Genomic DNA, 23,706 nt, shown 5'->3' with positions numbered 1-23,706 from the left:
ATATGTTGGTGGCTTGGTGGTTAAAGACTGTGGAAGATAGGCACTTTTCAGTAATCATGCAGCAACCTTTCTGAGGTGATTCACAGTACATTCAGCATGCTCTCTACTGTGTTGTTAGTTGTGCAGAATGACTGAAGAAAGTCCAGAAGCCTTTCAGCATGTCAGCAGGAAGTCTGGCCTACAGATCTGGACCATCAATGTAAGTCCCACGCCTTTCAAAACACATCCTATTGTAATATACTGTAACAGATGTAGGATCTTCATTTGATCACCCTGTTGCAGGATAACTTTTCTGCAATGCAGTAGATTTTAAACTTCTAGTTTACTTGAGGTCTAAAAAGGCTTTTAATGTTTGGAATTTCCACTTTGAAATTGTAGACTTGATTTTCCCTTATGAGAAATGTATCAACCCCTACAAAAAGGTCAATTAATTTTAATCTACTTAATAATTAATTAATCTACTTAATAATTCACGATTCCTGTTTCTGCAGGATTATTTTCATGCTGTAGCAAACTGGCACAAATGAAGATCCTACATCTGTTTATACAGCAGTCTCCCCTGGGTTATATAGCTGATCTCCACTGGGTTATACAGCAGTCTCCACTGGGTTATACAGCAGCCTCCACTGGGTTATACAGCAGTCTCCACTGGGTTATACAGCAGTCTCCACTGGGTTATACAGCAGCCTCCACTGGGTTATACAGCAGTCTCCACTGGGTTATACAGCAGCCTCCACTGGGTTATACAGCAGCCTCCACTGGGTTATACAGCAGTCTCCACTGGGTTATACAGCAGTCTCCACTGGGTTGTACAGCAGTCTCCACTGGGTTGTACAGCAGTCTCCACTGGGTTATTTAGCGGTCTCCACTGGGTTATACAGCAGCCTCCACTGGGTTATACAGCAGTCTCCACTGGGTTATACAGCAGTCTCCACTGGGTTGTACAGCAGTCTCCATTGGGTTGTACAGCAGTCTCCACTGGGTTATACAGCAGTCTCCACTGGGTTATACAGCAGTCTCCACTGGGTTATACAGCAGTCTCCACTCGGTTATACAAAAGTCTCCACTGGGTTATATAGCTGGTCTCCACTGGGTTATATAGCTGGTCTCCACTGGGTTATACAGCGGTCTCCACTGGGTTTTACAGCGGTCTCCACTGGGTTATATAGCTGGTCTGCACTGGGTTATACAGCGGTCTCCACTGGGTTTTACAGCGGTCTCCACTGGGTTATACAGCAGTCTAAACTGGGTTATACAGCAGTCTCCACTGGGTTATACGCAGTCTCCACTAGGTTATACAAAAGTCTCCACTGGGTTATATAGCTGGTCTCCACTGGGTTATACAGCGGTCTCCACTGGGTTTTACAGCGGTCTCCACTGGGTTATACAGCAGTCTCCACTGGGTTATACGCAGTCTCCACTGGGTTATACAAAAGTCTCCACTGGGTTATATAGCTGGTCTCCACTGGGTTATATAGCTGGTCTCCACTGGGTTATACAGCGGTCTCCACTGGGTTTTATAGCGGTCTCCATTGGGTTATATAGCTGGTCTCCACTGGGTTATATAGCTGGTCTCCACTGGGTTATATAGCTGGTCTCCACTGGGTTATACAGCGGTCTCCACTGGGTTATATAGCTGGTCTCCACTGGGTTATACAGCGGTCTCCACTGGGTTATACAGCGGTCTCCACTGGGTTATATAGCTGGTCTCCACTGGGTTATATAGCTGGTCTCCACTGGGTTATACAGCTGGTCTCCATTGGGTTATATAGCTGGTCTCCACTGGGTTATATAGCTGGTCTCCACTGGGTTATATAGCTGGTCTCCACTGGGTTATACAGCTGGTCTCCACTGGGTTATATAGCTGGTCTCCACTGGGTTATACAGCGGTCTCCACTGGGTTATACAGCGGTCTCCACTGGGTTATACAGCGGTCTCCACTGGGTTATACAGTGGTCTCCACTGGGTATATTACACTTAGTCTCAGATTCAATGCTGAGATGGGACTTTTGTGACAGTTTTCTTTGGTGTTCTGTCACGCTGTTATTGAAATATAATATTCTGAACGTATCTTGTTGTTTTTAAGAACATGAAGATGGTTCCTGTACCGGACCAAGCTTTTGGGAACTTCTTTGAGGGAGATTGTTACATTGTCCTCTATGTGAGTATTGCTACATTGTCCTCTATGTGAGTATTGCTACATTGTCCTCTATGTGAGTATTGTTACATTGTCCTCTATGTGAGTATTGCTACATTGTCCTCTATGTGAGTATTGTTACATTGTCCTCTATGTGAGTATTGTTACATTCTCCTCTATGTGAGTATTGCTACGTTGTCCTCTATGTGAGTATTGTTACATTGTCCTCTATGTGAGTATTGCTACATTCTCCTCTATGTGAGTATTGCTACATTGTCCTCTATGTGAGTATTGCTACATTGTCCTCTATGTGAGTATTGCTACATTGTCCTCTATGTGAGTATTGTTACATTGTCCTATGTGAGTATTGCTACATTGTCCTCTATGTGAGTATTGCTACATTGTCCTCTGTGAGTATTGCTACATTGTCCTCTATGTGAGTATTGTTACATTGTCCTCTGTGTGTATTGCTACATTGTCCTCTATGTGAGTATTGTTACATTGTCCTATGTGAGTATTGCTACATTGTCCTCTGTCAGTATTGCTACATTGTCCTCTATGTGAGTATTGTTACATTGTCCTATGTGAGTATTGCTACATTGTCCTCTATGTGAGTATTGCTACATTGTCCTCTATGTGAGTATTGCTACATTGTCCTCTATGTGAGTATTGCTACATTGTCCTCTGTGAGTATTGCTACATTGTCCTCTGTGAATATTGCTACATTGTCCTCTATGTGAGTATTGCTACATTGTCCTCTATGTGAGTATTGCTACATTGTCCTCAGTGAGTATTGCTACATTGTCCTCAGTGAGTATTGCTACATTGTCCTCAGTGAGTATTGCTACATTGTCCTCAGTGAGTATTGCTACATTGTCCTCTATGTGAGTATTGCTACATTGTCCTCTATGTGAGTATTGCTACATTGTCCTCTATGTGAGTATTGCTACATTGTCCTCTATGTGAGTATTGCTACATTGTCCTCTATGTGAGTATTGCTACATTGTCCTCTGTGAGTATTGCTACATTATCCTCTATGTGAGTATTGCTACATTGTCCTCTGTGAATATTGCTACATTGTCCTATGTGAGTATTGCTACATTGTCCTCAGTGAGTTTTGCTACATTGTCCTCTATGTGAGTATTGTTACATTGTCCCATGTATTGCTACATAGTATTGCTACATTGTCCTCTATGTGAGTATTGCTACATTGTCCTCTATGTGAGTATTGCTACATTGTCCTCTGTGAGTATTGCTACATTGTCCTCTGTGAGTATTGCTACATTGTCCTCTATGTGAGTATTGTTACATTGTCCTATGTGAGTATTGCTACATTGTCCTCTATGTGAGTATTGCTACATTGTCCTCTATGTGAGTATTGCTACATTGTCCTCTGTGAGTATTGCTACATTGTCCTCTATGTGAGTATTGTTACATTGTCCTCTATGTGAGTTTTGCTACATTGTCCTCTATGTGAGTATTGCTACATTGTCCTCTATGTGAGTATTGCTACATTGTCCTCTATGTGAGTATTGCTACATTGTCCTCTATGTGAGTATTGCTACATTGTCCTCTATGTGAGTATTGCTACATTGTCCTCTATGTGAGTATTGCTACATTGTCCTCTATGTGAGTATTGTTACATTGTCCTAAGTGAGTATTGCTACTACATTGTCCTCTATGTGAGTATTGCTACATTGTCCTCTATGTGAGTATTGTTACATTGTCCTATGTGAGTATTGCTACATTGTCCTCTATGTGAGTATTGCTACATTGTCCTCTATGTGAGTATTGCTACATTGTCCTTTATGTGAGTATTGCTACATTGTCCTCTGTGAATATTGCTACATTGTCCTCTGTGAATATTGCTACATTGTCCTATGTGAGTACTGCTACATTGTCCTCAGTGAGTATTGCTACATTGTCCTCAGTGAGTTTTGCTACATTGTCATCTATGTGAGTATTGTTACATTGTCCCATGTGAGTATTGCTACATTGTCCTCTATGTGAGTATTGCTACATTGTCCTATATGTGAGTATTGCTACATTGTCCTCTGTGAGTATTGCTACATTGTCCTCTGTGAGTATTGCTACATTGTCCTCTATGTGAGTATTGTTACATTGTCCTATGTGAGTATTGCTACATTGTCCTCTATGTGAGTATTGCTACATTGTCCTCTATGTGAGTATTGCTACATTGTCCTCTGTGAGTATTGCTACATTGTCCTCTATGTGAGTATTGTTACATTGTCCTATGTGAATATTGCTACATTTTCCTCTATGTGAGTATTGCTACATTGTCCTCTATGTGAGTATTGCTACATTGTCCTCTGTGAGTATTGCTACATTGTCCTCTATGTGAGTATTGCTACATTGTCCTCTATGTGAGTATTGCTACATTTTCCTCTATGTGAGTATTGCTACATTGTCCTCTGTGAGTATTGCTACATTGTCCTCTGTGAATATTGCTACATTGTCCTCTATGTGAGTATTGCTACATTGTCCTCTGTCAGTATTGCTACATTGTCCTCTATGTGAGTATTGTTACATTGTCCTATGTGAGTATTGCTACATTGTCCTCTATGTGAGTATTGCTACATTGTCCTCTATGTGAGTATTGCTACATTGTCCTCTGTGAGTATTGCTACATTGTCCTCTATGGGAGTATTGCTACATTGTCCTCTATGTGAGTATTGCTACATTGTCCTCTATGTGAGTATTGCTACATTGTCCTCTATGTGAATATTGCTACATTGTCCTCTATGTGAGTATTGCTACATTGTCCTCTATGTGAGTATTGCTACATTGTCCTCTATGTGAGTATTGCTACATTGTCCTCTGTGAGTATTGCTACAGTGTCCTCTATGTGAGTATTGCTACATTGTCCTCTGTGAGTATTGCTACGTTGTCCTCTATGTGAGTATTGTTACATTGTCCTCTGTGAGTATTGCTACATTGTCCTCTATGTGAGTATTGCTACATTGTCCTCTATGTGAGTTTTGCTACATTGTCCTCTATGTGAGTATTGCTACATTGTCCTCTATGTGAGTATTGCTACATTGTCCTCTATGTGAGTATTGCTACATTGTCCTCTATGTGAGTATTGCTACATTGTCCTCTATGTGAGTATTGCTACATTGTCCTCTATGTGAGTATTGCTACATTGTCCTCTATGTGAGTATTGCTACATTGTCCTCTATGTGAGTATTGCTACATTGTCCTCTGTGAGTATTGCTACATTGTCCTCTGTGAATATTGCTACATTGTCCTCTATGTGAGTATTGCTACATTGTCCTCTGTGAGTATTGCTACATTCTCCTCTATGTGAGTATTGCTACATTGTCCTCAGTGAGTATTGCTACATTGTCCTCGATGTGAGTATTACTACATTGTCCTCTGTGAGTATTGCTACATTGTCCTCTATGTGAGTATTGCTACATTGTCCTCTATGTGAGTATTGCTACATTGTCCTCTATGTGAGTATTGCTACATTGTCCTCTATGTGAGTATTGCTACATTGTCCTCTATGTGAATATTGCTACATTGCCCTCTATGTGAGTATTGCTACATTGTCCTCTATGTGAGTATTGCTACATTGTCCTCTATGTGAGTATTGCTACATTGTCCTCTGTGAGTATTGCTACATTCTCCTCTATGTGAGTATTGCTACATTGTCCTCTATGTGAGTATTGCTACATTGTCCTCTATGTGAGTATTGCTACATTGTCCTCTATGTGAGTATTGTTACATTGTCCTATGTGAGTATTGCTACATTGTCCTCTGTCAGTATTGCTACATTGTCCTCTATGTGAGTATTGTTACATTGTCCTATGTGAGTATTGCTACATTGTCCTCTATGTGAGTATTGCTACATTGTCCTCTATGTGAGTATTGCTACATTGTCCTCTATGTGAGTATTGCTACATTGTCCTCTGTGAGTATTGCTACATTGTCCTCTGTGAATATTGCTACATTGTCCTCTATGTGAGTATTGCTACATTGTCCTCTATGTGAGTATTGCTACATTGTCCTCAGTGAGTATTGCTACATTGTCCTCAGTGAGTATTGCTACATTGTCCTCAGTGAGTATTGCTACATTGTCCTCAGTGAGTATTGCTACATTGTCCTCTATGTGAGTATTGCTACATTGTCCTCTATGTGAGTATTGCTACATTGTCCTCTATGTGAGTATTGCTACATTGTCCCCTGTGAATATTGCTACATTGTCCTCTATGTGAGTATTGCTACATTGTCCTCTGTGAGTATTGCTACATTCTCCTCTATGTGAGTATTGCTACATTGTCCTCAGTGAGTATTGCTACATTGTCCTCGATGTGAGTATTGCTACATTGTCCTCTGTGAGTATTGCTACATTGTCCTCTATGTGAGTATTGCTACATTGTCCTCTATGTGAGTATTGCTACATTGTCCTCTATGTGAGTATTGCTACATTGTCCTCTATGTGAGTATTGCTACATTGTCCTCTATGTGAATATTGCTACATTGCCCTCTATGTGAGTATTGCTACATTGTCCTCTATGTGAGTATTGCTACATTGTCCTCTATGTGAGTATTGCTACATTGTCCTCTGTGAGTATTGCTACATTCTCCTCTATGTGAGTATTGCTACATTGTCCTCTATGTGAGTATTGCTACATTGTCCTCTATGTGAGTATTGCTACATTGTCCTCTATGTGAGTATTGTTACATTGTCCTATGTGAGTATTGCTACATTGTCCTCTATGTGAGTATTGCTACATTGTCCTCTGTGAGTATTGCTACATTGTCCTCTATGTGAGTATTGTTACATTGTCCTCTGTGTGTATTGCTACATTGTCCTCTATGTGAGTATTGTTACATTGTCCTATGTGAGTATTGCTACATTGTCCTCTGTCAGTATTGCTACATTGTCCTCTATGTGAGTATTGTTACATTGTCCTATGTGAGTATTGCTACATTGTCCTCTATGTGAGTATTGCTACATTGTCCTCTATGTGAGTATTGCTACATTGTCCTCTATGTGAGTATTGCTACATTGTCCTCTGTGAGTATTGCTACATTGTCCTCTGTGAATATTGCTACATTGTCCTCTATGTGAGTATTGCTACATTGTCCTCTATGTGAGTATTGCTACATTGTCCTCAGTGAGTATTGCTACATTGTCCTCAGTGAGTATTGCTACATTGTCCTCAGTGAGTATTGCTACATTGTCCTCAGTGAGTATTGCTACATTGTCCTCTATGTGAGTATTGCTACATTGTCCTCTATGTGAGTATTGCTACATTGTCCTCTATGTGAGTATTGCTACATTGTCCTCTATGTGAGTATTGCTACATTGTCCTCTATGTGAGTATTGCTACATTGTCCTCTGTGAGTATTGCTACATTATCCTCTATGTGAGTATTGCTACATTGTCCTCTGTGAATATTGCTACATTGTCCTATGTGAGTATTGCTACATTGTCCTCAGTGAGTTTTGCTACATTGTCCTCTATGTGAGTATTGTTACATTGTCCCATGTGAGTATTGCTACATTGTCCTCTATGTGAGTATTGCTACATTGTCCTCTATGTGAGTATTGCTACATTGTCCTCTGTGAGTATTGCTACATTGTCCTCTGTGAGTATTGCTACATTGTCCTCTATGTGAGTATTGTTACATTGTCCTATGTGAGTATTGCTACATTGTCCTCTATGTGAGTATTGCTACATTGTCCTCTATGTGAGTATTGCTACATTGTCCTCTGTGAGTATTGCTACATTGTCCTCTATGTGAGTATTGTTACATTGTCCTTTGTGAATATTGCTACATTTTCCTCTATGTGAGTATTGCTACATTGTCCTCTATGTGAGTATTGCTACATTGTCCTCTATGTGAGTATTGCTACATTGTCCTCTATGTGAGTATTGCTACATTGTCCTCTATGTGAGTATTGCTACATTGTCCTCTATGTGAGTATTGCTACATTGTCCTCTATGTGAGTATTGTTACATTGTCCTAAGTGAGTATTGCTACTACATTGTCCTCTATGTGAGTATTGCTACATTGTCCTCTATGTGAGTATTGTTACATTGTCCTATGTGAGTATTGCTACATTGTCCTCTATGTGAGTATTGCTACATTGTCCTCTATGTGAGTATTGCTACATTGTCCTTTATGTGAGTATTGCTACATTGTCCTCTGTGAATATTGCTACATTGTCCTCTGTGAATATTGCTACATTGTCCTATGTGAGTACTGCTACATTGTCCTCAGTGAGTATTGCTACATTGTCCTCAGTGAGTTTTGCTACATTGTCATCTATGTGAGTATTGTTACATTGTCCCATGTGAGTATTGCTACATTGTCCTCTATGTGAGTATTGCTACATTGTCCTATATGTGAGTATTGCTACATTGTCCTCTGTGAGTATTGCTACATTGTCCTCTGTGAGTATTGCTACATTGTCCTCTATGTGAGTATTGTTACATTGTCCTATGTGAGTATTGCTACATTGTCCTCTATGTGAGTATTGCTACATTGTCCTCTATGTGAGTATTGCTACATTGTCCTCTGTGAGTATTGCTACATTGTCCTCTATGTGAGTATTGTTACATTGTCCTATGTGAATATTGCTACATTTTCCTCTATGTGAGTATTGCTACATTGTCCTCTATGTGAGTATTGCTACATTGTCCTCTGTGAGTATTGCTACATTGTCCTCTATGTGAGTATTGCTACATTGTCCTCTATGTGAGTATTGCTACATTTTCCTCTATGTGAGTATTGCTACATTGTCCTCTGTGAGTATTGCTACATTGTCCTCTGTGAATATTGCTACATTGTCCTCTATGTGAGTATTGCTACATTGTCCTCTGTCAGTATTGCTACATTGTCCTCTATGTGAGTATTGTTACATTGTCCTACGTGAGTATTGCTACATTGTCCTCTATGTGAGTATTGCTACATTGTCCTCTATGTGAGTATTGCTACATTGTCCTCTGTGAGTATTGCTACATTGTCCTCTATGGGAGTATTGCTACATTGTCCTCTATGTGAGTATTGCTACATTGTCCTCTATGTGAGTATTGCTACATTGTCCTCTATGTGAATATTGCTACATTGTCCTCTATGTGAGTATTGCTACATTGTCCTCTATGTGAGTATTGCTACATTGTCCTCTATGTGAGTATTGCTACATTGTCCTCTGTGAGTATTGCTACAGTGTCCTCTATGTGAGTATTGCTACATTGTCCTCTGTGAGTATTGCTACGTTGTCCTCTATGTGAGTATTGTTACATTGTCCTCTGTGAGTATTGCTACATTGTCCTCTATGTGAGTATTGCTACATTGTCCTCTATGTGAGTTTTGCTACATTGTCCTCTATGTGAGTATTGCTACATTGTCCTCTATGTGAGTATTGCTACATTGTCCTCTATGTGAGTATTGCTACATTGTCCTCTATGTGAGTATTGCTACATTGTCCTCTATGTGAGTATTGCTACATTGTCCTCTATGTGAGTATTGCTACATTGTCCTCTATGTGAGTATTGCTACATTGTCCTCTATGTGAGTATTGCTACATTGTCCTCTGTGAGTATTGCTACATTGTCCTCTGTGAATATTGCTACATTGTCCTCTATGTGAGTATTGCTACATTGTCCTCTGTGAGTATTGCTACATTCTCCTCTATGTGAGTATTGCTACATTGTCCTCAGTGAGTATTGCTACATTGTCCTCGATGTGAGTATTGCTACATTGTCCTCTGTGAGTATTGCTACATTGTCCTCTATGTGAGTATTGCTACATTGTCCTCTATGTGAGTATTGCTACATTGTCCTCTATGTGAGTATTGCTACATTGTCCTCTATGTGAGTATTGCTACATTGTCCTCTATGTGAATATTGCTACATTGCCCTCTATGTGAGTATTGCTACATTGTCCTCTATGTGAGTATTGCTACATTGTCCTCTATGTGAGTATTGCTACATTGTCCTCTGTGAGTATTGCTACAGTGTCCTCTATGTGAGTATTGCTACATTGTCCTCTGTGAGTATTGCTACGTTGTCCTCTATGTGAGTATTGTTACATTGTCCTCTGTGAGTATTGCTACGTTGTCCTATGTGAATATTGCTACATTGTCCTCTATGTGAGTATTGCTACATTGTCCTCTATGTGAGTATTGCTACATTGTCCTCTATGTGAGTATTGCTACATTGTCCTCTATGTGAGTATTGCTACATTGTCCTCTATGTGAGTATTGCTACATTGCCCTCAGTGAGTATTGCTACATTGTCCTCTATGTGAGTATTGCTACATTGTCCTCTGTGAGTATTGCTACATTGTCCTCTATGTGAGTATTGCTACATTGTCCTCTATGTGAGTATTGCTACATTGTCCTCTATGTGAGTATTGCTACATTGTCCTCTTTGTGAATATTGCTACATTGTCCTCTATGTGAGTATTGCTACATTGTCCTCTATGTGAGTATTGCTACATTGTCCTCTATGTGAGTATTGCTACATTGTACTCTGTGAGTATTGCTACAGTGTCTTCTATGTGAGTATTGCTACATTGTCCTCCGTGAGTATTGCTACGTTGTCCTCTATGTGAGTATTGTTACATTGTCCTCTGTGAGTATTGCTACGTTGTCCTCTGTCAGCATTGCTACGTTGTCCTCTATGTGAGTATTGCTACATTGTCCTCTGTGAGTATTGCTACATTGTCCTCTATGTGAGTATTGTTGCATTGTCCTCTGTGAGTATTGCTACGTTGTCCTCTATGTGAGTATTGTTACATTGTCTTCTGTGAGTATTGCTACGTTGTCCTCTGTCAGTATTGCTACGTTGTCCTCTGTGAGTATTGCTACATTGTCCTCTGTGAGTATTGCTACATTGTCCTCTATGTGAGTATTGCTACATTGTCCTCTGTGAGTATTGCTACATTGTCCTCTATGTGAGTATTGCTACATTGTCCTCTATGTGAGTATTGCTACATTGTCCTCGGTGAGTACTGCTACATATTTCTCTATGTGAGTATTGCTACATTGTCCTCTGTGAGTATTGCTACATTGTCCTCTATGTGAGTATTGCTACATTGTCCTCTGTGAGAGTATTGCTACATTGTCCTCTGTCAGTATTGCTATATTGTCCTTTGAGCCTCTAGCCTGGTACCCTGTAGACATTTTCTAAGGGTCATTCCTGAATTACGGTGGCATTTGGTCATGGCATTTTGAACACTTGTTATTAATTGTAATGTATTTGGGTATATCTTGGCATTCTAAATAAACAATTTGAAAGCTTAATGACTTTTAATCATTTGTATCATTATGATAACATTGTGCCACCAATAGGAGTAGTAACACTAATTCGAAATTTTAGGTAAATTAGTATTTCCTGAAATGGAGGCAACTCTAGGTCATCAATTTTGTAAAACATATTTACTAAAGTAATTAAATTAATCATTTTGCTCACAATGTTTTTTCCCTGACTAACACCAAGTGAAACTTTAGATGTAGACACAACTAAAAGGGTGTAATTATCTAATAATTTAGATAATTTAACATAGACTCCTCCCCGATAACACTGGAGAAAATGCTGAAGGTCCTTGTATACGGCATATTTGAAATCAGTGATTTTCATGGTGGTAACACCAATGACAGAAAATGCAACGTTATGACTGTAACTACTGTTCCCTGAAGGAGGGAAGGTACAACATACTATGGGGGAGTCACACTCTCGCCACTTCCTGTTGAAGGATTTACATTCACTCCTGACAAGAAGCCAAAGAAATCCGTGCCTCGCTGGAATCCTTGCCTGCCACAGTTGATAAGTGTGAGGCTTGGATTCATTCCTTCAATTTAATACCACTCTTCACCAAGCCCACTCTTCACCAAGCCCACTCTTCACCAAGCCCACCAAACGAGGGAGTTTTTGTGCATTTTATTAGGATCCCCATTAGCTAAAGCCGTAACGTTAGCTAATCTTCCTGAGTTCCTCGTTTCCCTCCTTCAGGGAACAGTAGTTATAGTCATAGCGTTACTTTCAATTTCAGTCAGTCAACTTTGGTACAACATACTATGGGAAAATATAATCACTCCCCAAATGGATACAACATGAAAACGGCCCATGGCAGACCACCCAGACCTGGGTATTGTACACATTGTGCACTGCCTGGAGACTTTCCCCTGTCCCAGCCATAAGCACGCTACGGGCAGTGTCATCCTCACAACAGTGTGTGGTGATGCCCAACTCGCTGCAGAAAAATATCTCCTATGGTCAACCCTTTAAACAACACTCAAGATGCTGTCAGACCCTGGCGGAGTGGTACACCGTAATCATGCCCCTGCTATATGCCAGTGGAAGAAACACTGCTTATGGACCGGACACGGGACATGCCCTGCCGCCAGCTGAATTAGGTAAACAGACTGTTCACAGAGCCGGACATCCTTGGTCTGTTGAATGTACTTGCATAAAGCTCGCACCGGACACAGGTCATGTAATCTCTGTTGCTCTTCAGAAGCAAAAGTTTGCGAAAAGAGACCTGTAGGATCATAGCCACGACCTTTGGTGCGAACTGAGTACTGGATAACGTGGGGAGGTCCCCAACACATTTAACCGAGGCCAATGCCATGGGCAGGGAGGTTTGTAGAAGAGGCTATTCAGATCCACTGATTCCAGAGAATCAAAGGGGGCACACAGTGCCTCCAAAACCGATGCCATGTCCCATGTAGACGCAATAGTTTTAGAGACTGGTCTGAGACGGTGTACACCTTTCAGGAATCGCACATTTACATTACATTTACATTTAAGTCATTTAGCAGACGCTCTTATCCAGAGCGACTTACAAATTGGTGAATTCACCTTATGACATCCAGTGGAACAGCCACTTTACAATAGTGCATCTAAATCATTTAAGGGGGGGGGTGAGAAGGATTACTTTATCCTATCCTAGGTATTCCTTAAAGAGGTGGGGTTTCAGGTGTCTCCGGAAGGTGGTGATTGACTCCGCTGTCCTGGCGTCGTGAGGGAGTTTGTTCCACCATTGGGGGGCCAGAGCAGCGAACAGTTTTGACTGGGCTGAGCGGGAACTGTACTTCCTCAGTGGTAGGGAGGCGAGCAGGCCAGAGGTGGATGAACGCAGTGCCCTTGTTTGGGTGTAGGGCCTGATCAGAGCCTGGAGGTACTGCGGTGCCGTTCCCTTCACAGCTCCGTAGGCAAGCACCATGGTCTTGTAGCGGATGCGAGCTTCAACTGGAAGCCAGTGGAGAGAGCGGAGGAGCGGGGTGACGTGAGAGAACTTGGGAAGGTTGAACACCAGACGGGCTGCGGCGTTCTGGATGAGTTGTAGGGGTTTAATGGCACAGGCAGGGAGCCCAGCCAACAGCGAGTTGCAGTAATCCAGACGGGAGATGACAAGTGCCTGGATTAGGACCTGCGCCACTTCCTGTGTGAGGCAGGGTCGTACTCTGCGGATGTTGTAGAGCATGAACCTACAGGAACGGGCCACCGCCTTGATGTTAGTTGAGAACGACAGGGTGTTGTCCAGGATCACGCCAAGGTTCTTAGCGCTCTGGGAGGAGGACACAATGGAGTTGTCAACCGTGATGGCGAGATCATGGGACGGGCAGTCCTTCCCCGGGAGGAAGAGCAGCTCCGTCTTGCCGAGGTTCAGCTTGAGGTGGTGATCCGTCATCCACACTGATATGTCTGCCAGACATGCAGAGATGCGATTCGCCACCTGGTCATCAGAAGGGGGAAAGGAGAAGATTAATTGTGTGTCGTCTGCATAGCAATGATAGGAGAGACCATGTGAGGTTATGACAGAGCCAAGTGACTTGGTGTATAGCGAGAATAGGAGAGGGCCTAGAACAGAGCCCTGGGGGCCACCAGTGGTGAGAGCGCGTGGTGAGGAGACAGATTCTCGCCACGCCACCTGGTAGGAGCGACCTGTCAGGTAGGACGCAATCCAAGCGTGGGCCGCGCCGGAGATGCCCAACTCGGAGAGGGTGGAGAGGAGGATCTGATGGTTCACAGTATCGAAGGCAGCCGATAGGTCTAGAAGGATGAGAGCAGAGGAGAGAGAGTTAGCTTTAGCAGTGCGGAGCGCCTCCGTGATACAGAGAAGAGCAGTCTCAGTTGAATGACTAGTCTTGAAACCTGACTGATTTGGATCAAGAAGGTCATTCTGAGAGAGATAGCGGGAGAGCTGGCCAAGGACGGCACGTTCAAGAGTTTTGGAGAGAAAAGAAAGAAGGGATACTGGTCTGTAGTTGTTGACATCGGAGGGATCGAGTGTAGGTTTTTTCAGAAGGGGTGCAACTCTCGCTCTCTTGAAGACGGAAGGGACGTAGCCAGCGGTCAGGGATGAGTTGATGAGCGAGGTGAGGTAAGGGAGAAGGTCTCCGGAAATGGTCTGGAGAAGAGAGGAGGGGACAGGGTCAAGCGGGCAGGTTGTTGGGCGGCCGGCCGTCACAAGAAGCGAGATTTCATCTGGAGAGAGAGGGGAGAAAGAGGTCAGAGCACAGGGTAGGGCAGTGTGAGCAGAACCAGCGGTGTCGTTTGACTTAGCAAACGAGGATCGGATGTCGTCGACCTTCTTTTCAAAGTGGTTGACGAAGTCATCTGCAGAGAGGGAGGAGGGGGGGGATTCAGGAGGGAGAAGAAGGTGGCAAAGAGCTTCCTAGGGTTAGAGGCAGATGCTTGGAATTTAGAGTGGTAGAAAGTGGCTTTAGTAGCAGAGACAGAGGAGGAAAATGTAGAGAGGAGGGAGTGAAAGGATGCCAGGTCCGCAGGGAGGCGAGTTTTCCTCCATTTCCGCTCGGCTGCCCGGAGCCCTGTTCTGTGAGCTCGCAATGAGTCGTCGAGCCACGGAGCGGGAGGGGAGGACCGAGCCGGCCTGGAGGATAGGGGACATAGAGAGTCAAAGGATGCAGAAAGGGAAGAGAGGAGGGTTGAGGAGGCAGAATCAGGAGATAGGTTGGAGAAGGTTTGAGCAGAGGGAAGAGATGATAGGATGGAAGAGGAGAGAGTAGCGGGGGAGAGAGAACGAAGGTTGGGACGGCGCGATACCATCCAAGTAGGGGCAGTGTGGGAAGTGTTGGATGAGAGCGAGAGGGAAAAGGATACAAGGTAGTGGTCGGAGACTTGGAGGGGAGTTGCAATGAGGTCAGTGGAAGAACAGCATCTAGTAAAGATGAGGTCGAGCGTATTGCCTGCCTTGTGAGTAGGGGGGGAAGGTGAGAGGGTGAGGTCAAAAGAGGAGAGGAGTGGAAAGAAAGAGGCAGAGAGGAATGAGTCAAAGGTAGACGTGGGGAGGTTAAAATCGCCCAGGACTGTGAGAGGTAAGCCGTCCTCAGGAAAGGAGCTTATCAAGGCATCAAGCTCATTGATGAACTCTCCGAGGGAACCTGGAGGGCGATAAATGATAAGGATGTTAAGCTTGAAAGGGCTGGTAACTGTGACAGCATGGAATTCAAAGGAGGCGATAGACAGATGGGTAAGGGGAGAAAGAGAGAATGACCACTTGGGAGAGATGAGGATCCCGGTGCCACCACCCCGCTGACCAGAAGCTCTCGGGGTGTGCGAGAACACGTGGGCGGACGAAGAGAGAGCAGTAGGAGTAGCAGTGTTATCTGTGGTGATCCATGTTTCCGTCAGTGCCAAGAAGTCGAGGGACTGGAGGGAGGCATAGGCTGAGATGAACTCTGCCTTGTTGGCCGCAGATCGGCGGTTCCAGAGGCTACCGGAGACCTGGAACTCCACGTGGGTCGTGCGCGCTGGGACCACCAGATTAGGGTGGCCGCGGCCACGCGGTGTGGAGCGTTTGTATGGTCTGTGCAGAGAGGAGAGAACAGGGATAGATAGACACATAGTTGACAGGCTACAGAAGAGGCTACGCTAATGCAAAGGAGATTGGAATGACAAGTGGACTACACGTCTCGAATGTTCAGAAAGTTAAGCTTACATAGCAAGAATCTTATTGACTAAAATGATTGAAATGATACAGTACTGCTGGAGTAGGCTAGCTGGCAGTGGCTGCGTTGTTGACTTTGTAGGCTAGCTGGCAGTGGCTGCGTTGTTGACACTACACTAATCAAGTCGTTCCGTCGAGTGTAATAGTTTCTACAGTGCTGCTATTCGGGGGCTAGCTGGCTAGCTAGCAGTGTTGGTTACGTTACGTTACGTTAAAAGAACGACAATAGCTGGCTAGCTAACCTAGAAAATCGCTCTAGACTACACAATTGTCTTTGATACAAAGACGGCTATGTAGCTAGCTAGCTACGATCAAACAAATCAAACCGTTGTACTGTAATGAAGTGAAATAAAAATGTGATACTATCTGTGGATCGAAGCGGAATGTTGACCGGGTTGTTGACGTTCTATTCGGTAGACGTTGGCTAGCTGTTGGCTGGCTAGCTAGCAGTATCTCCTACGTTAAGGACGACAAATAGCTGGCTAGCTAACCTCGGTAAATTAAGATAATCACTCTAAGTCTACACACTCTAAACTACACAATTATCTTGGATACGAAGACAGCAAAGACAACTATGTAGCTAGCTAACACTACACTAATCAAGTCGTTCAGTTGAGTGTAATAGTTACTACAGTGCTGGTATTCGGTAGACGGTGGACGTTAGCTAGCTGCTGGGCAGATAGCAGTGTAGACTACGTTAGGACGACGAAATACGATAATTACGCAATTATCTTTGATACAAAGACGGCTATGTAGCTAGCTAAGAAGAAATTGCTAAGGTTAGACAAATCAAACCGTTGTACTATAATGAAATGTAATGAAAAGTTATACTACCTGCGGACCGAAGTGTAGATGCGACCGCTCGCTCCAACCCGGAACAGGATACAACCAGGGGATGGGTGTCACATTCTGACCTTAGTTCCTTTGTTTTGTCTTTGTTTATATGGTCAGGGCGTGAGTTGGGGTGGGCAGTCTATGTTTGTTTTTCTATGTTTGGTTTCTGTGTTCGGCCATGAGAAACAGGATTCTTTGGTCTGATGAAACCCAGATTTAACTCTTTGGCATGAATGCCAAGCGTCACGTCTGGAGGAAACCTGGCACCATCCCTACGGTGAAGCATGTTGGTGGAAACATCATGCTGTGGGGATGTTTTTCAGCAGCAGGGACTGGGAGAATAGTCAGAATTGAGGCAAAGATGAACGGAGCAAAGTACAGAGAGATCCTTGATGAAAACTCAGGACCTCAGACTGGGGCGAAGGTTCACCTTCCAACAGGACAACGACCATAAATAAGCACATAGCCAAGTCAATTCAGGATTGGCTTCGGGACAAGTCTCTGAATGTCCGTGAGTTGCCCAGCCAGAGGCTTGAACCCGTTCTAACATCTCTGGAGAGACCTGAAAATATCTGTGCAGCAACGCTCCCCATCCAAAATCAAATCAATGTTATTTGTCACATGTGCAGAATACAACCTTACAGAGAACAGTCCATGACTAGGGTGGATGGAGTCTTTGACCATTTTTAGGGCCTTCCTCTGACACCACCTGGTATAGAGTTCCTGGATGGCAGGAAGCTTGGCCCCAATGATGTACTGGGCTGTACACACCCCCAGCTGGTATAGAGGTTCTGGATGGCAGGAAGCTTGGCCCCAGGGATGTACTGGGCTGTACACACCACCACCTGGTATAGAGGTCCTGGATGGCAGGAAGCTTGTCCCCCAGGGATGTACTGGGCCATGCGCACTACCTTCTGTAGTGCATTGTGGGCGGGGGCCAAGCAGTTGCCATACCAGGCAGTGATGCAACCAGTCAGGATGCTCTCGATGGTGCAGCTGTAGAACCTTTTGAGGATCAGAGGACAGTTTAGTTGGTGCAATGTAAGTCTTGTGTCCAATGTTTTGTTTTAGTAGTGTGAATCGTTCCTGTTCACACTAAGGTGAAGAGCGGAATAATTGAAGGATTGAATCCGAGCCTCGCGCTTATCAACAGGGGAAATCAGGGCTTCCAGCAAGGCATGCCTTCTCAGGCGTGTTTGTAGATCCTTCAACTGAAGTCCTGAGTCCTGAGTCCTGAGCCCTGAGCCCTGAGCCCTGAGCCCTGAGCCCTGAGCCCTGAGCCCTGAGCCCTGAGCCCTGAGCCCTGAGTCCTGAGCCCTGAGCCCTGAGCCCTGAGCCCTGAGCCCTGAGCCCTGAGCCCTGAGCCCTGAGCCCTGAGCCCTGAGTCCTGAGTCCTGAGTCCTGAGCCCTGAGCCCTGAGCCCTGAGCCCTGAGCCCTGAGTCCTGAGTCCTGAGCCCTGAGCCCTGAGCCCTGTGTCCTGAGTCCTGAGCCCTGAGCCCTGAGCCCTGAGCCCTGAGTCCTGAGTCCTGAGCCCTGAGCCCTGAGCCCTGAGCCCTGAGCCCTGAGCCCTGAGCCCTGAGTCCTGAGCCCTGAGCCCTGAGCCCTGAGCCCTGAGCCCTGAGCCCTGAGTCCTGAGTCCTGAGCCCTGAGCCCTGAGCCCTGTGTCCTGAGCCCTGAGCCCTGAGCCCTGAGCCCTGAGCCCTGAGCCCTGTGTCCTGAGCCCTGAGCCCTGTGTCCTGAGCCCTGAGCCCTGAGCCCTGAGCCCTGAGCCCTGAGCCCTGAGCCCTGAGCCCTGAGCCCTGAGCCCTGAGTCCTGAGCCCTGAGTCCTGAGCCCTGAGACCTGTGTCCTGTGTCCTGAGCCCTGAGCCCTGAGCCCTGAGTCCTGAGCCCTGAGCCCTGAGCCCTGAGCCCTGAGCCCTGAGTCCTGAGCCCTGAGCCCTGAGCCCTGAGCCCTGTGTCCTGAGTCCTGAGTCCTGAGCCCTGAGCCCTGAGCCCTGAGCCCTGAGCCCTGAGCCCTGAGCCCTGAGCCCTGAGCCCTGAGCCCTGAGTCCTGAGTCCTGAGCCCTGAGCCCTGAGCCCTGAGCCCTGAGCCCTGAGCCCTGAGCCCTGAGCCCTGAGTCCTGAGCCCTGTGTCCTGAGCCCTGAGCCCTGAGTCCTGAGCCCTGAGCCCTGAGCCCTGAGTCCTGAGTCCTGAGTCCTGAGCCCTGAGTCCTGAGCCCTGAGTCCTGTGTCCTGAGCCCTGAGCCCTGAGCCCTGAGCCCTGAGCCCTGAGTCCTGAGTCCTGAGTCCTGTGTCCTGAGCCCTGAGCCCTGAGCCCTGAGCCCTGAGCCCTGAGTCCTGTGTCCTGTGTCCTGAGACTCCCAGTACGTTGTACTGAAGTTGACTGACTGGAAGGGAACTGAGGGACACATATTGCATTTTAATAGCAATGTTTTTTTTTAAATCTATACAATATATTAAATACTTTTGTTCACTGTCCAGAATTCAAAATACTAGATACATATCTGTAAAAGATGTCGCTACACCTCTACACTTCACCAACATCTCCCAGTAGTTTATATAATCCATATAAATATATGTTTTAGAGTATAAAGGACTTATATACAGTAGGATTTCATATAAAGTAACAGCTAAAAATAATATGTATTATTTTTGTAATTTTAAAGTGTTTTTACATTATGTTTTTACATGGTGCAAGAGACAGCATTTACCACCGCAATTGAAGAATGACACCTCAAGAATTACTCCTATGGCATATGTGTGTGTGCAGTATACAATTTCAACGATGTGTATCTATGTATGTGTGTGTAACAGAATACAATATGTAAATACTATATACAGCACCAGTCAATGCCAAGAGTGTGCAAAGTTGTCATCAAGGCTAATTTGAAGATTGTCAAATGTATTTGTTTAACACTTTTTTGGTACCTATATGATTCCATATGTGTTATTTCATAATTTTGATGACTTCACTATTATTCTACATTGTAGAATATAGTAAAAGTAAAGAAAAAGCCTGTAATGAGTAGCTGTGTCCACGCTTCTGACTGGTACGTGTGTGTGTCCAGAGGAGTCAGGGCTCCAGTAACTCCATGGACGTCCACTACTGGATTGGTAACTCCTCCTCTCAGGATGAGCAGGGAGCGGCGGCCATCTTAGTGACTCAGCTGGATGAGTTCCTGGGGGGCAGTCCTGTCCAGCACAGGGAGGTACAGGCCGCAGAGTCCTCTAAGTTCAGGAGCTACTTCAGGAACGGACTCATGTGAGTAACCAAGTGGATGGAAATAATATAATTAATATATTATACTACACACACACACACACACACAGGACTCTACACACACAGAGGACCCTACACACACACAGGACTCTACACACACACAGGACCCTACACACACACAGGACCCTACACACACAGGACTCTACACACACACAGGACTCTACACACACACAGGACCCTACACACACACAGGACTCTACACACACACAGGACTCTACACACACACAGGACTCTACACACACACAGGACTCTACATACACACAGGACTCTACACACACACAGGACTCTACACACATGACTCTACACACACAGGACTCTACACACACACAGGACTCTACACACATGACTCTACACACACACAGGACTCTACACACACACAGGACCCTACACACACACACAGGACTCTACACACACACAGGACTCTACACACACACAGGACTCTACACACACACTGGACCCTACACACACACAGGACCCTACACACATGACTCTACACACATACAGGACTCTACACACACACAGGACTCTACACACACACAGGACTCTACACACACACAGGACTCTACACACACAGGACTCTACACACATGACTCTACACACACACAGGACTCTACACACACACAGGACTCTACACACATGACTCTACACACACACATGACTCTACACACACACAGGACTCTACACACACACAGGACTCTACACACACACAGGACTCTACACACATGACTCTACACACACACAGGACTCTACACACACACAGGACTCTACACACACACAGGACTCTACACACATGACTCTACACACACACAGGACTCTACACACACACAGGACTCTACACACACAGGACTCTACACACATGACTCTACACACACACAGGACTCTACACACACACAGGACTCTACACACACACAGGACTCTACACACATGACTCTACACACACAGGACTCTACACACACACAGGACTCTACACACACAGGACTCTACACACATGACTCTACACACACACAGGACTCTACACACACACAGGACTCTACACACACACGGGACTCTACACACATGACTCTACACACACACAGGACTCTACACACACACAGGACTCTACACACACAGGACTCTACACACACACAGGACTCTACACACACACAGGACTCTACACACATGACTCTACACACACACAGGACTCTACACACACAGGACTCTACACAAATGACTCTACACACACACAGGACTCTACACACACACAGGACTCTACACACACAGGACTCTACACACATGACTCTACACACACACAGGACTCTACACACACACAGGACTCTACACACACACAGGACTCTACACACATGACTCTACACACACACAGGACTCTACACACACACAGGACTCTACACACACAGGACTCTACACACATGACTCTACACACACACAGGACTCTACACACACACAGGACTCTACACACACACAGGACTCTACACACATGACTCTACACACACAGGACTCTACACACACACAGGACTCTACACACACAGGACTCTACACACACACAGGACCCTACACACACACAGGACTCTACACACACAGGACTCTACACACATGACTCTACACACACACAGGACTCTACACACACACAGGACTCTACACACACACAGGACTCTACACACATGACTCTACACGCACACAGGACTCTACACACACACAGGACTCTACACACACACAGGACCCTACACACACACAGGACTCTACATATACACAGGACCCTACACACACAGGACTCTACACACACACAGGACTCTACACACACACAGGACCCTACACACACACAGGACTCTACACACACACAGGACTCTACACACACACAGGACTCTACACACACACAGGACTCTACATACACACAGGACTCTACACACACACAGGACTCTACACACATGACTCTACACACACACAGGACTCTACACACACACAGGACTCTACACACATGACTCTACACACACACAGGACTCTACACACACACAGGACCCTACACACACACACAGGACTCTACACACACACAGGACTCTACACACACACAGGACTCTACACACACACTGGACCCTACACACACACAGGACCCTACACACATGACTCTACACACATACAGGACTCTACACACACACAGGACTCTACACACACACAGGACTCTACACACACACAGGACTCTACACACACACAGGACTCTACACACATGACTCTACACACACACAGGACTCTACACACACAGGACTCTACACACATGACTCTACACACACACATGACTCTACACACACACAGGACTCTACACACACACAGGACTCTACACACACACAGGACTCTACACACATGACTCTACACACACACAGGACTCTACACACACACAGGACTCTACACACACACAGGACTCTACACACATGACTCTACACACACACAGGACTCTACACACACACAGGACTCTACACACACAGGACTCTACACACATGACTCTACACACACACAGGACTCTACACACACACAGGACTCTACACACACACGGGACTCTACACACATGACTCTACACACACACAGGACTCTACACACACACAGGACTCTACACACACAGGACTCTACACACATGACTCTACACACACACAGGACTCTACACACACACAGGACTCTACACACACAGGACTCTACACACACACAGGACCCTACACACACACAGGACTCTACACACACAGGACTCTACACACATGACTCTACACACACACAGGACTCTACTCACACACAGGACTCTACACACACACAGGACTCTACACACATGACTCTACACACACACAGGACTCTACACACACAGGACTCTACACACATGACTCTACACACACACAGGACTCTACACACACACAGGACTCTACACACATGACTCTACACACACACAGGACTCTACACACACACAGGACTCTACACACACACAGGACTCTACACAAATGACTCTACACACACACAGGACTCTACACACACACAGGACTCTACACACACAGGACTCTACACACATGACTCTACACACACACAGGACTCTACACACACACAGGACTCTACACACACACAGGACTCTACACACATGACTCTACACACACACAGGACTCTACACACACACAGGACTCTACACACACAGGACTCTACACACATGACTCTACACACACACAGGACTCTACACACACACAGGACTCTACACACACACAGGACTCTACACACATGACTCTACACACACACAGGACTCTACACACACAGGACTCTACACACATGACTCTACACACACACAGGACTCTACACACACACAGGACTCTACACACACACAGGACTCTACACACATGACTCTACACACACACAGGACTCTACACACACACAGGACTCTACACACACAGGACTCTACACACATGACTCTACACACACACAGGACTCTACACACACACAGGACTCTACACACACACAGGACTCTACACACATGACTCTACA

General features: G+C 45.2%; 1 protein-coding gene across 2 annotated transcripts in view; it reads left to right on the top strand.

Annotated features, from left to right (window-relative positions):
• vill (villin-like) overlaps nt 1–23,706 on the top strand; it is an 82,067-nt gene that overhangs the window by 11,965 nt on the left and 46,396 nt on the right. For both annotated transcript variants that reach the window (XM_064941129.1, XM_064941130.1), the window contains exons 2-4: nt 119–199; nt 2,087–2,161; nt 19,994–20,187. In XM_064941129.1, coding sequence (XP_064797201.1) covers nt 128–199; nt 2,087–2,161; nt 19,994–20,187 — 341 coding nt within the window. In that variant the 5' untranslated portion in view covers nt 119–127. The remainder of the gene's footprint in view (nt 1–118; nt 200–2,086; nt 2,162–19,993; nt 20,188–23,706) is intronic.

The sequence above is a fragment of the Oncorhynchus masou genome, chromosome 28 (genome assembly GCF_036934945.1).
Source record: "Oncorhynchus masou masou isolate Uvic2021 chromosome 28, UVic_Omas_1.1, whole genome shotgun sequence".
Lineage (NCBI taxonomy): Eukaryota > Metazoa > Chordata > Actinopteri > Salmoniformes > Salmonidae > Oncorhynchus > Oncorhynchus masou.
The sequence above is the reverse complement of the archived record's forward strand: the minus strand, read 5'-3'. Positions and strand labels throughout refer to the sequence as shown.